Genomic DNA, 15,204 nt, shown 5'->3' with positions numbered 1-15,204 from the left:
ACTGCAGGTATTGGGAGGTTTGCTGAAGGTTCAGCAAGATGTTTCCATCCTAAATAAACTACGACAGTTTGCGTTCATTGAAATGTAAGAATGATTAATAAATCATATGAAACAGTACCTTAAAAGTGATGTTGCGTCTTCAGTTTTGCGCTCAGGCACGCTTTGCATTCACACTTCAAGCACCGCACCAATGCCCAACTAAACTGTGCTTTGGCACACCCCTTCCAATCAGGCCAGGACCGGCCAACTAAACCGCGCCTGGGCCAAAGTCGGAGTACTCACACTTGTCAAATGAACTGTGAAACGTTCCTGAGCACAGTTAGCATAGCTTAGTTTGAGTGTACCCTAAATTCATATGGACAAGTTTCTTCTTCCTCCAGATCACAAGTGTGATTAAAATGGTTGCCTCCTTGTTTGCTTTAGATTGCCAACAAATATGTATTTAATTGTGTGTTATAACTTGTAATTGATCCGTGCAGCTTGCACTCTATCTCTCTGGATAACTCTTTCTTGGAAAATGCAAAACATGCCGCTTTGCGTACCGATTTCAATGCATTTTTGAGCTTTATTACTTAATGTATGGGATTGTTATTACTTGGGGTTACAGTTAAGAATGGAGTTATTTGCTGTTGTTTAATTGCATTGCTTTAGGGCACTCCTGCATTGGGCTCACACATATGCAAGTCAATAGTTACAGGTTTCTAGGTTTTTTAAAAATAAATTGTGTGTCCAACAAATAAAAGCAACAACAGCTTTGGAACCAGTAGAGGGAAAGTAAATAAAGACAATTTTCAGTTTAGTTTGAACTATATTCTCTTAAGTTCAGTGCAATCTGTGTATTGTATTATATTGCAATATATTATATGCATTTTGATTACAATTAGCTTGAATTAAGTACATTTTTCTGAGTTCATATATTCAGTAACTCTAAATAATACAGAACATTTACAAACATTACAAATGTGTTTTTGTGTCCCTCGCTTCACAGCGCATCCTTAAAATTCATTAGTATTCAGAATAGAAAAATGAATTAAAATAGCTTTGTTAAACACTCTAAAATCATAATTTATTACAAACATGAAGCATAAAGACATTCATTTAAACCAAAAGTGAATGGCAGCGTGTGGGAAATGAGCTTTACAAATACTCATTCAGCACCAACACAGATGTGTGAGCAGAGCCGCTTGCTTGACATTAATTGCATTATATAAGTCACTTTGAAATGTGTCACATCACGTTTCCGATAAAAATGCATCTTGTATTCTGTGAAATGAAATGAGCAAATCAAATCTTTGTGAACTAAATTGAATTTTACACTGAGTCAAATCGTTCTAAATAAGCAAAGATCTTCCCTTAAATCGAATCAGAATAACGAGAAACATGCAAAGTTGTACGTTGCATTGATTCGCTGTTAACAACCCATGTATAATTTTCTGTTGGCTTTCGTTTTTCTCTTTATTTGATTTGTTTGTTTGTATGCATGTCTCTGTGCCTGTAACATCAACTTTTCCTCCCCTCTGTCTCTCGCTCATTAGAGAAGCCTGTGTGTGTCATGAGCTATGGCATTTACTTTTCCGTTTGAATTTAGCTGATTTTTCTAAGCCCATCGGCAACTCACTTCACTTTAATGAGTTTAAGAATAGACATGACCTCTTATCGCATGTCATTCTGCTTACCGAGTAAATGTTTCTTGATTTAACATTTTGCACTAGACTGCCTGACAAAAGCCTTGTTGCCTATCTAAATTTTAGGAACAACAAATAATAACTTTAATAATGACTTCTAGTTGATCATTTGGTATCAGAAGTGGCTTATACGAAAGGCCAAGTCCTCTATAGATTACGATTATTCTACCAAAATACAATATGATCATGCCTTGATTTTTAATTATTTATTTAAGACAGTAAGGTCTGACTTTGCCTAGACAAAAGTCTTTGTCACCTAACAGAAATAATGTGCAGTATAGAATATAAAGTCATAGTGCAGTGAAAAAAGAATATTATGTATGATTCCCATGAGCTTGGAGGACTGCATCCACGCATCTCTGCAATGACTCAGACAACTTATTAATAAAGTCATCTGGAAAGGCAAAGAAAGCGTTCTTGCAGGACTCCCAGAGTTCATCAAGATTTTTTGGATTCCTCTTCAACGCCTCCTCCTTCATCTTACCCCAGACATGCTCAATAAAGTTCATTTCTGGTGACTAGGCTGGTCAATCCTGGTGCACCTTGATCTTCTTTGCTTTCAGGAACTTTGATGTGGAAGCTGAAGTATGAGAAGGAGCGCTATCCTGCTAAAGAGTTTGCCCTCTCCTGTGGTTTGTAATGTAATGGGAAGCACAAATGTCTTGATACCTCAGGCTGTTGGTGTTGCCATAAAATCTGCAGATCTCTCAAACCCCCCTTATTTAAGAGAAGGATATTTTGATTTCAAAGTGGCAATTGTTGGGGCAGTGTGAAAATGACAAATTTCTTCACAGCATTCTAAATACAATGGGCAATTTGTTTGCTAGTGTTTGTTGGCATTTATCTGTGCAGTGTGAATTGGCCCTAAAGTCTGTGTGAATTGATAGTCGCTGACACTTTTATTTCAGTATGTTGATGTACTTCTGGAACTGAAATGGAATATTTAGTAGGGGGCAGGGCTTTCTTTTTGCACATTATTTTCTCATAGCAAACATTATGGTATGTTACAAGGATATTGGAAATTGAGTTGCTATGGAAGCTATCCTTGATGTAAAAGGTATACAGTTGCTATACAGTTGATATACGGTTGCTATCCTAGATATACAAGGATATTGATAAACAGTTGTTATGAAAGCTCTCAGGTTGATTTCAGCAGAAGGACCACCACTCCAAAGGCGGCGGCAAATGGTCAGACTTTGATTGAAGATTAGCTAAACACTTTTCAGTGGATCGACCTTCACTGATTAATGTTTCATCTTAAGAATAACAGAGGGAGCTAGCAAAATAAACATTGTATGTTTTGATTTCATACAGACTTCAAGGTGTGCAGTAATTTTCAGGGAAACACACAGCTCAAGTAGGTCCAGGAAGACCTTGACCGCATTACAGTTCCATATTACTACAGCCAATAATTTTCAGCTATTGCACAGTGTAAGGGGCTATTCACATTTGGTGTCTTAGGCGCATGTAAGTTTGTTATTTCCAGTGATGGCTGACAATATTTCCATATTGAGAGTGACGCACGTGGCACGGAAGTGGCGCAACATGCTCACATGTCGCATGTTCAAACACAGAACACCCAAACTCTGCTGTGCTTTTTAATTTTCTCTATAAATAAAATTTGTATCAGAGCTGCAGCAATTTTTTGTCAACTTGCCATCCTCTGAGAGAATTGTTGATGTTGCCTAGCAGTGACAGATGACATGGGAGTGCGAGTGCAAAGCGTGTTGATAATGGTGAAGGAAGTGATTTATTTTCCACACATAAAATCAAAGGTAAAAATAGCCAGATGAAAAACGTAGTATTTGGCCCAGATTTAAAAATTTGATAAGTGGGCCATTTGAGTTTGGCCAGTTTTGACCCACATTTAAAATACACTAAAATCATTTTTGAGTAAAGAAAAAAATTCTACCAATCAGGTCACTTTGAGAAAAAGCGTGCCCATAGTGTGCCTAAAGCGCATCACTCCATGGGTTTATCAATTTCATTGCAATCGTGACACACCAACCTATCTGGCCCAGTTCAGGCCCAGTTATGAGTTATTAACTTGGCTGAGACTTGGCCCAGATATGGTCTGTGTTTGGCCCTTGTCTGGAAGCCAGATTTGGTCCAGTCATGTACCGTAATTCACTGCAGCATTGGGGGCAAAGCAAAACCTGATTGTGTGGGCCAGAGCTGGGCCAGAGAAATTTTGCTATGTGGGTCTATATTGGAATAATTGACTTCTGTCGATTGACTTATTTTTTTATTTTCAGCACACCTAGATGTGATTTGTTTTTCAAATAATTCAATGACCTGTCATCTATTATACCCTCTTTAATCTACTCTGAAATGTGTTCAACACGTAGATGAAATGTATTTTTATTAAACCTATTCCCAATAAATATCATTAACATCAACACTGAAGCAGAGAGTTTTGCCTTAGGCTGTTTCTTTCTTTCAGTTATTTGTTTATCAGCCAGTAACATCAGCTCTGTGCATCTCTGTCTCATTAGAGAAGCCTGTATCAGTGGAGCTGAGCTGCGGTGCTGGCCCGGTTCATGTGGTTTTGGAGCCTGATCAACCTCTGCTGCTGGACTGCCATCTGGGGGCCAGTGAGCCCCCGCTCAACGTGACCTGGCTGCGGGATGGAGTTGTCCTCTCTGAGAGCCAGACCATCCGGCCTCTGCCCAACGGCTCCCTGCTTATCTCGGCCTTCTCCGCGAATGGCCCGGCTCCAGCGGGTGTGGAGGGCGGATACAGATGTCTGAGTAGCAGCTCCGCAGGGGCTCTGACCAGCCGGACCCTCAGCCTGCATCTCGCCAGTGAGTATAGCGGCACTCATTTACCTCCAGTACACAGCACATGAGGTTCTGAGAGATCATTTCATGAGGCCGCTTCATTAGGCTGGTTATTGGTTGTGTGCTTTGCTTAAGTTTGCATCATCTGATCTGAAAACATCATATTGTTGTTATTATCTGCACACAAGGCTAACAAGTAGCTTTTTGACAAACTGGCCAATTGCTGGTGATGTAAACATATTAATATCTATATTTAAATATGTACTTATACTTTTTGTGTTGGGGTAACGTGTTATAAGCAACACGCGTTAAGTAATAATATTACTTTTCCAAAGTAACGAGCAAAGTAACACATTACTTTTAATAATAAGTAATATTATTTGAGTTACTTGTTTTAGGGGGTTTTCACCTTTAATTTGGATAGGACACTGGAGGTTACAGACAGGAAAGTATTGGGAGCAGAGAGAGAGGAAGGATTGCCAAAGGACCTCGAGCCGGTAATCGAATTCGGGTCGCCATGAGCACCATGGTGCTATAAGTCAGCTCATTTAACCACCAGGCTATTGGTGTATATGTATAAAAAATGTACCACGAGTTACTTTTTACCTTGCTTAATTAACTTTTACAAAATATATTGCAGAATAAAAATTACCCTAGGTTGAATCACACACTCAATGAGAAAGCATGTTGCGAGGGAACAGACAGTCGGCTCTCACTCATAATCATCTGGTCTCCTTTTTCACAGCAGACGAGTCGGTGTACTGTTCTAGTAATTGAATAACTCCAGGATATGGGTTTATTTCGACTCAGAGGTGGTATCCGGTATGTTAGTACTTACTGAAACCGCTTTATGACAACTCTATTTTATTTAAAATAAAGGTGTAGTCTATATACAGTAGGTGGTTGTTAAATGCAGAGCTTCTCTATAAAAAAGGAAAAGTAACGCAAAAGTAACTCAAAAGTAATATAACGCATTACTTTCCATAAAAAATAACTAAATAACTCAATTAGTTGCTTTTTTAGGGGAGTAACTCCATATTGTAATGCATTACTTTAAATAGTAACTTTGCCTAACACTGCTTATGTTGAACTAAAAGAATTTTATTATAAGAATTAATATTTTAAAAACAACAACAATAATAATATTGTTCTTACAAAACTATTGTTTGTGGTTTTTTAGAATTCCTTTTTTACATTAAACAATGCTGGAAGGCCATCCGCTGTGTTAAACATTTGCTGGAATAGTAGGCAGTTCATTCCGCTGTGGCATCCTACGAAATGTAGACTAAGATAAAGGAAAATGAATGAAGGAATTATGAACCTCCAAATAATTTTTTTGGAGACATTAAGCAATATACAGCATATAAGCTGAAAACAGGGACTCTGTAATAGCATTAGGAAATTAGCAAATAGTTTTTTTTTTTAATAAGTAAATTTAGAGACAATTTTGTGAAAGTAAAGTATACCCAGATCATCCTTTGTCTTATTCTGTGCCACATTCCTCTTGTTGGCTGTGTTTGCTCTGCTGGGTATGAGTTTGTTTCTCACCTGGTTTGCACAAGGACTCAATTGTGCTCCATGATGAGTTTTGAGGAGGCAAAGAGATCAAGCTTCATCCCCTTTATCCCTTTACCTTTCTCTCTCTCTTTCTCTCTCCCTGTGTTAAAGCAGCCCAATAGACGATAAAGACCATTTCCTTTGCTCATTATGTATCTCATTGGCCGTGACTCTGTCTTCCTTCATTATTTCTGTTCATTCAATTTTGCTTTATTGCTTTTGTGTAGATAGTAATGATGGCTACCCTCTCGGCTGCAGGCACTGACGGGCATTGAAAGAGCATGTCATGTTAGTGTCACATAAAAAAGTAGCATATTCACAAAATTATCCGTCATGATTTTCCTTTTTTGTTGTTTTATTTTATTTGCATTAATGATGGGAAATACATGCTCCTTATTGTTGTGGAAAATATCATCCTTCATTTAGCCATGACTCGAACCAGTGACCTTCTTGCTGTGGGGCGACAGCGCTAACCATTGAGCCACCGTGTCACCTGAAACATCATCATATTAGTCTTTTTACTTATTATTATTATTATTATTTATAATCATCATTGTTGTTGTTTTTTACTTTTGAATTGTATATTTAATTATTATTAATTTCCTCTAGTTTAATTATTTTGTTGCATTGTCTTTTTAAACATTGTCATTAATGATATGTTGACTGTTATTGATGACAAAACATTAAAAATATTTTTATTTACCTTTTTGTTGCTATTTCAGAAATGTTGTTTTTTGCATAATTAACATCTATAACATTCAGTCAGTCATTTATTATATATTTGTTTTTAATTAATTTATTTTAATTTAGTTAATTATATTTTATTATTATTATTATTATTATTATTATTATTATTATTATTATTATTAGTAGTAGTAGTAGTAGTAGTAGCAGTAGCATATAATTACAATATATTCATACACTGTAAAAAATGAAATGACAACTTTTTTGCATTTTATTAAGTTAATCAGGTTTCAACTAAATTTTTTAGGTTATACAATTTTTAACTTAGGGCGACGCAGTAGCGCAGTAGGTAGTGCTGTCACCTCACAGCAAGAAGGTCGCTGGTTCGAGCCTCGGCTGGGCCAGTTGGCGTTTCTGTGTGGAGATTGCATGTTTTCCCAGCATTCGCGTGAGTTTCCTTCTATTCCTTTCTTCTATTCCTTCGTGGGTTTATGCGCTATAGGTCAATTGGGGAAGCTAAATTGTCCGTAGTGTATGAGTGTGAATGCTAGTGTGTTGCTTCGTAAAACATATGCTGGATAAGTTGGCGGTTCATTCCACTGTGGCGACTCCTAATTAAAAAAGGTACTAAGCCGAAAAGAAAATGAATTAATGATTACGTTTTTAGTTTGATTGATGTAAGTTGAGATCACTAGAACAGTTTTAGCAGCAATAATATAGTGTACTTATTATTTTATTAGATATATAATATTTAACAAAGTATTTATAAAATGACTTGTATATTATTGATCCCAATTTTTATTTTTTCTTCATAAAAGGACACTTTAATTAATTTACATTTTTAAATATTAAATGTCCTATTATTATATTAAAAGTGTTATCATTGGTGATTCAGTTCTCACTGTGGCCAGAAACTGTCATGTTAGTCTAAGACAGATAGATGCCCAGATTTACTGTAGTTGCTCTATATTTTGCCACAGTATTTTTGCGATTGGCTAAGGAAGATTTGCGATGTGTAAAGCAGGTAGAGACAGCACAGGGATTGGATTGGAGAGACTGTGTTTCCTCCATCTGAGGAATCAGTGCAGTGAAGCTCTCCGGCAGGGGACTGGTGCGAGGGACGTGCTTTTGTAATTTAGCTGGTGATCTGTCATCTGCATGACTGCAGCGTGTCTCAGCAGCAGACACACACTTACAGTTATCAGCATAATTATCTTATTCATTATTACTCACTCTGTGCTGACAGCGGCAGAGGAAGATCCTCGTTTAAGGCAAGACACTGAAGGTGAATAATAATTAATAATAATCATTCCTTACATTTATATAGCGCTTTTCAGGGCACTCAAAGCGCTTTACACAGTGGGGGGAATCTCCTCATCCACCACCAGTGTGCAGCATCCACCTGGATGACGCGACAGCAGCCATTTTGCGCCAAACCGCACACCACACACTAGCTGATTGGTGGAGAGGAGACAGTGATGCAGCCAATTGAATATGGGGATGGTTAGGAGGCCATGATGGACAAAGGCCAGTGGGCAGATTTGGCCAGGATACCGGGCTTAAACCCCTACTCTTTTCGAAGGACATCCTGGGATTTTTAACAACCACAGAGAGTCAGGACCTCGGTTTAACATCGCATCCGAAAGACGGAGCTCACTGAGCAGTATAGCGTCCCCGTCACTATACTGGGGCATTAGGACCCACACAGACCGCAGGTTGGGCGCCCCCTGCTGGCCTCATTAACACCACTTCCGGCAGCAACCTAGCTTTCCCATGTGGTCTCCCATCCAGGTACTGACCGGGCGCAGCCCTGCTTAGCTTCAGTGGGCGACCATGTGAGAGTTGCAGAGAGCTAGCTGCAGGCATAGCTAGCTGCCGGGAATAAGGGTAAAAAAATATATATAAACATTTTTATGTTGATACATTTTTTTAGATGTCAAATGATATATATATAAGCTGAACACAGTAGGGACCCAGTTCTTTTATTTAAAAAATTTATTATGAAATTTGTTTATTTGTTGGTAATTAAAAATGTTTTTGTGAGTACATTTTGTAAAAGGTAAAGTATACCTAGATAAGCAGTTTTTTTTTTTTTTGTCTCGTTCTGTGCCACATTCCTCTTGTTGGCTGAGTTTGCACTGCTGGATGTGTGTATTTAGGGTAAAAAATATATAGACCATTTCAATGTGGTGGTGTCACCGGCCCATGAACATTACCTGCTTGTTGTCAAACTATTTTTTAACTGCAACAAGAGGCAATTTCATCATATCTTAACGTTAAAACAGCTATCATAACATTATTTATCAGTATGTGGACCTTTGGATTCTTGGAAGCTTTGGAAATTAAAAATGTCACTCAGAAAATACATTAGGACCATTGTTATTGTCTACATCCCTTGAAATGGTCTACAAACAGTTTTATCTCCATACTTCCACAGTTCATTGATTACATAAGAGTCGCAAACATTTTATATATTAAGTTTATTAAAATGTTTTCTAAAATGTGCAAAATGTGGAATGTTGTTGTTTGATTAAATATGCATTTATCTGCATAAACAGTTGACATTAAAATATGAGCCGTCCTGCTAAATGTGTCATTTTTTTTGAAATATTTACCAAGTGATGTTTAACAGGCCAGTGAAATTTTCAGAGTATTTCCTATAATCTTTTACTCTTCTGGGGAAAGCCTTATTTCTTTTACTTTGGCTGGCATAAAAGCAGATTTAGTTTAAAAAAAAAATAGTTTAAGGTCAATAATATTAATATACATTTTTGATTGCCCACAGGGCTATTCAATTAGTTTATCATGGGGCCCAGTTCACAAAAAGCATCCCAAATGAGGTGCCGGAGAGAAATGACTTGTGGTGACGCAAGAGCCCATATTTTGTATTTTTGCTCTTTAAGACACCCCATTGGCTTTTTTTTACATTAAAATGTTAATGTGTTGTATTTTGAAACTACATAACATTGTACACTGTATAATATATATATATTTTTTTACAAGCACATTCAAATGTATTTCTAAGGTAGCATATCCAAATCTACAATTATTTAGAAACTCATTTACAGCAAATGAAGCCTAAGTGCGCATAACAAAATATGCAGTCATTGTACAGTTAACATACAGGCTTAGAATAATTTTCTACTATACTGTTCCTAAAGTATGTGTAAGATTTTTAATTTACATTTTTTTGTTTTGTTTTTAAGGACAGCAGTATCTCCAGCAAAAAAGATATCCAAATAAACTGTTTTAAATTGTATAGAAATCAGTGTTTTTGAAACAAACAAGTCTACGATCCATTTTTATTATTTAGCCTGTTTACATGTTTACTGCTCCAAAATATTTTAAATGTTTCTCAAAATAAAATACATTGTGTTCCAAGGGGAAAAACAGTTTTAGTTTATTTACCCAGACATTTAAAAAGAAAATATTTTAGAGCTGTACTCGCAATTCTGTGAAACTGTGAAACCGTGATATTTTTATCCAAGGTTATCATACAGTCAGAATCTTATACGGGCCCATGCCTAGTACACAATCCCTTCTTAAAATGATGTAAAAACTCAGCGTACATAAATAAAACTGTAAAGTTTAATGTATGTAATTGCTGCTGAAGTGGAGATTTAGGGCAGGAAAAATGTTTTTGTGTTGAGAAACCGGCCTTTAAAAATCTGTAGATTGATTAAGCGTGACCAAAAGAAATGCTTAAAAGAGTATTTTGGATATGCTCTTTACGTGACACATAAAATAACTTAATAAATAGCCTAAACTCTCAAAATTAACTGTTTTACCAGCAGAGCAGTGTCTCACCTTGACCACTTTTCCTCCACCTTTTACTGAAGTGCTTTTCTTCCTCTCTCTGTGGTGGAATAGTTCTCATTATTTTCATTATCACACAAGCACATGTTACTGATCTGTGCTTCAGTGAATCTCTCATGTCTTTTTTTATCTAAAGCAGAGAGTGTTTGCTTTAGACCGCATGCTGTGTACAAGTCAGATATATCTAGTGTTAATGTTTAACAGGTCTCTGTCGAGCGGTCTGCGCTGCCGCAGGAGCTGTTATGTCCACCGCTGTGCTTCATGGGTGAGCTTGTTTAGGGGCTTTTAGATCTGAAGTTTCTGTATATGGTGGATTCCTCCTCTGGCTGACTGTAAATCACCCGATAAATGGGTTTAGTACAGTTAGCACCAACGTTTCCTGTGCTTGAGAGGTTTATGTTATGTTAAACGTTTAATTCTCATATTATCTCTTTGTTCTGGGAAAATGTGCTGTTAGTCTGACAAACAAACAAATAAATGAATAAATAAATGGTAACACTTTATTGTATTGGTCTATTTGAGTATTAGTAGACTGTCTGCTTAATATTGTTTGATACTGCTCCTTTAATAGACATTTAACTGACTATAAGAAGCTTTGCAAGTACGTCATCTTACTCTAACCCTAACTCCAAACCTAACCTAATAGTCTACTTATAATCTAGAGAGGATTGAGAGTTGACATGGAGAGGCAGTGTAACTTAAATACAACAAATGGACCACCAAAATAAAGTGTGACAGATTATTAATATTATTATTGACATTATTTTATTTATTTTATTTTATTTATTATTAAATTTATTAAACTTATTTTTTTATTACTTTTTGAGTTTCTTCTCTTGAACACAAAAAGAAGATTATATAGAAGATAATGTTCATTAGAAGAAAGAAACTCAAAGATTTATATAAAAGCACAAATGACACAAGTTTAATAATAAATAATGTCAATAATAATAATAAGAAGAATATAATATGTGCCAAATGATCAATATTAATAGCAAAAAAAGAGAACTGTTAAACTTATAACCTCCTGAGAGTGAGTAAATCTTCATTCCTCGGTGCTACCCACACATAGATTTTATTTGGGTGGGCCGATTGGGTCTATTAACGGCAGCCCAAGTATAATTAATGACACATTATTATCGTACTTTTACACTTTTTATATTCACCCAAAATAACCAAACATCCGGGATCAATTAATCTTCTCTCGTTTACCTGTTTTATACTGTTCATTCCGTGTTCGGGACAAATGTCAACACTCCCACAGATAATCTCACATGCTGCAGAGACCCACAGAGACTCACCTTTTTTGGGACTTAAAAAATTAGTCCAGTTTCCAGGCTTTTGCTTTCCAAAGATGTTGTTAATTATATGTGTTTTTTTCGTTACCTTTGTATTTTAACCTACTTTCGATTGGCTTTTCAGCTGCAAGAGCGAGAAAAACATTAAATAATTAGTTATTTAAACTAAATGACTCCAACGACTGAATACATAGCTAGAAGGAGATGAAATGATACCTAAACTGGCTGCTAAATATTTGTACACCGTTATATTTAGTTAATCAACAAATTTGCCTTGTTTTATTCTCATAATTAATGTAATTTTTTGAGATATTGTCGGTTTTATTCCTTTTTTATGTCATTTATTTCTCATTTGCTGTATATTTTATTAGTTTGATGTCAATATATTACATATTTTATGCCTATCTAAAATGCTTTCGCATTTAAGTTTGCTTTGAACTTGAATGAGAGAGAGAAGCCACTCATTTTACCAGTCAGTGGGTGCCTATGGCTCCTAAATAGCATACAAGTAAAAGAAATTAAATTAAATGTTTATTATTTATTTGCATATCAAATTGTTTGTACTTTTGGTTATATGTTGTTGCTTATTTAGGCTTCGGATTATGGGAAGTGTTTCAGGTGGAGTGTGCTGCTTGTTTGATTGTTTGTTTGTTTGTCTTGTCAAGTGTATGTACTTTATAATGTGTTGTACTCTTTTTGATTTGTGAACTTTTAGGGACCCCCTCGAAAATGAGATGATTCATCTCAAGGGGCTATCTTATTCAATAAATTCAAATTCAAATTCAAATAGTGGATTTCTTAATTTATTTCAACAGTTTTTTTTAATTACTTTTAACCCATTGTTAATTGTTTTTACATAAACCCAAAAATAAAAATATTGTTAAAAATCTAATTATGTTCTGTTTGTCTCAAATAGTTTACTATTTATGTGATGTGGGTAAAATGTGTGTTTTAATCCGACTACCACCGCAAGTATGTTACAAACCTGTTGGAAGCCCTGATTTTTAAATTAAATATAAACACATTTTTTTACATATCCTCATAATGATTTTTATGTAGTTTTGGATATTTTGTTATTGTGTTACACTTTTGGTTGTGAAGTTTAATGAGAATTAGCAACACAATACATTTTTACAGTACATACTGTTTCCTAGTTTCCTAGGGATTTGCTCTTCAGTGTTTGAACTCCCAGCAAATCAAATCAAACCACACTGAATTGAACTAAACTGAACTTTAACTCTAAAAACTGGACTAACACTGTTTCAATCTACTTTAATCTTCTATGTTAAGCTGCTTTGACACAATCTACATTGTAAAAGCACTATAGAAATAAACGTGAAATTAATTGAATTGAATAGTATGTACACACTTATGTGTATATACTCCAACTTGAAAGTGTTTGGATGACAAAATTATACTCAAAAGCAAATCTTACAAAAAAAAAAAGCATGTATTGGTAAACAAATAAAATATACATGTTTTCTGTCTAGGAGTTATCTGTGGATTTTATGCTTTTAGATAACTGTGTCGGCTAGGTTTTTACATTACTGTACATCGAAATAGTGCAAAAACTGGAATAAAAAAGTGTAGGGTTAAAGTTTAGTGGACAAAACAGACAATAGAAGACTGGTAGGTCACCACAAAGAAAGCAGTAGAGAATTTTGTGTGTGTGTGTGTGTGTGTGCGTGTGTGTGTGTGTGTGTGTGTGTGTGTGTGTGTGTGTGTGTGTGTGTGTGTGTGTGTGTGTGTGTGTGTGTGTGTGTGTGCAAGTTGAGTGTAGTGTGGCGTTATGAGCAGTGTGAGTCTGGCAGATGTAGCAGATCAAAGTGAGTATTTTCAAAGCTCTGGAGCAGAGGTCAGGGGCCCGCTCGCCTTCCTCTTCTCGCACCATGTGGCTTCATCGCTTGCGTGTTTATTCCACCAAAAGTTCATGTCATGCATTTACTGATTCTCATCTTGATTTCTGCTCCTTTTCTTTCTGCCATAACCTCTTGCTTTCTCTGTCTTTCTCAGGCTTGTCCCGTTTCCTTCAGGATCCTGAGCCTCAGATTGTGCCTGTAGGTGGCACAGCCCGCTTTGAGTGCTATGTAGATGGCTTGCCTACCCCGAGTATTACCTGGGAGAAGGACCAGGCACCCCTACCTGCACCCACAGAGACTATAGAACCATCCAGGTTAGTTTGATTGTTGATTGTATGTTCACTAAGCAACCACATCTAAGCAGGTTGAGTAATAGGCTGAACCTGCTTTTGCCTTCAAAATGGCCTTAATTCTTCATCTCACAGATTCATTATGGTTTGAGTCTGACATTAGAGCTTTATGCAAATGTCGCACATTTGGCTACAGCATCCATAATGTAAATCTCCTGTTTTAACTCAGCTTAAAAGTGTGCTGTTGGATTGAGATCTTGGGTTCGTGGAGGCCTTTACATTGCAGTGAATTCACTGTCATGCAGAGATGGAAAGTTATGAAATGCAAATACTTCATTACTGCACTTAAGCAGATTTTTCTGGTATCAGTACTTTACTCCACTACATATTTTTCTGACAACTTTTTACTTTTAAATTTTACACAAATATCTGTACTTTTTACTCCTTACACTTTTAAATCGGGCTTATTACTTTCGTTTAAATGTTTTTTTGTGGCGTGATCTAGAAACAGTGCATACCGGTTGCAATAGCAAACCTGTCCTGTTGTGCTGTTGGATGCCAAAATCCAAAGTCCAAAAATAGAAATTTTGACTTTTACTGTACACCACACTGCTTTTAATGCCAACCGCAGACATCTTTGGCTAACAGCCATCAGAAGAGCTGAATGGAGTAAGGACCTAATTAAAACTGCTGAACTCTGCAGTTCTCATGTAAATCAGGTAAGTTCACACTATGCTGAATCATACACATTACTCATTTTTGATTGCAGCAGTGATTTCAGCAAAAACAGTTAAATATGGGTAATGTAATGTAACGTAATGAAATGTAATGTAATGTGTATTTATATAGCACATTTATTGTGTATGGCCATACACCCAAAGCGCTTCACAGTCATGAGGGGGAATCTCTCCACACCACCACCAGTGTGCAGCATCCACTTAGATGATGTGACGGCTGACACAGGACAACGGCGCCAGTGCGCTCACCACACTCCAGCTATTGGTGGAGTGGAGAGACAGTGATAGATCCAATTAAGTGGATGGGGATAATTGGGTGGCCATGATCATAAGGGCTGATAGAGGGACTTTGGCCAGGACACCGGGGTTACACCCCTGCTCTTTCATGAGAAGTGCCATGGGATTTTTAATGACTACAGAGAGTCAGGACCTCGGTTTAACGTCTCATCCGAAAGACGGCGCCCACTGACAGTGTAGTGTCCCCTTCACTTTTACTGG

The 15,204-nt window shown here is 36.6% G+C and overlaps 1 protein-coding gene across 2 annotated transcripts in view; it reads left to right on the top strand.

Annotated features, from left to right (window-relative positions):
- igdcc4 (immunoglobulin superfamily, DCC subclass, member 4) overlaps nucleotides 1-15,204 on the top strand; it is a 129,294-nt gene that overhangs the window by 48,217 nt on the left and 65,873 nt on the right. For both annotated transcript variants that reach the window (XM_087261269.1, XM_087261270.1), the window contains exons 2-3: nucleotides 4,181-4,489; nucleotides 13,834-13,993. In XM_087261269.1, coding sequence (XP_087117395.1) covers nucleotides 4,181-4,489; nucleotides 13,834-13,993 — 469 coding nt within the window. The remainder of the gene's footprint in view (nucleotides 1-4,180; nucleotides 4,490-13,833; nucleotides 13,994-15,204) is intronic.

The sequence above is a fragment of the Danio rerio genome, chromosome 7 (genome assembly GCF_052040795.2).
Source record: "Danio rerio strain M-AB ecotype USA chromosome 7, GRCz13ab, whole genome shotgun sequence".
NCBI lineage: Eukaryota > Metazoa > Chordata > Actinopteri > Cypriniformes > Danionidae > Danio > Danio rerio.
The sequence above is the reverse complement of the archived record's forward strand: the minus strand, read 5'-3'. Positions and strand labels throughout refer to the sequence as shown.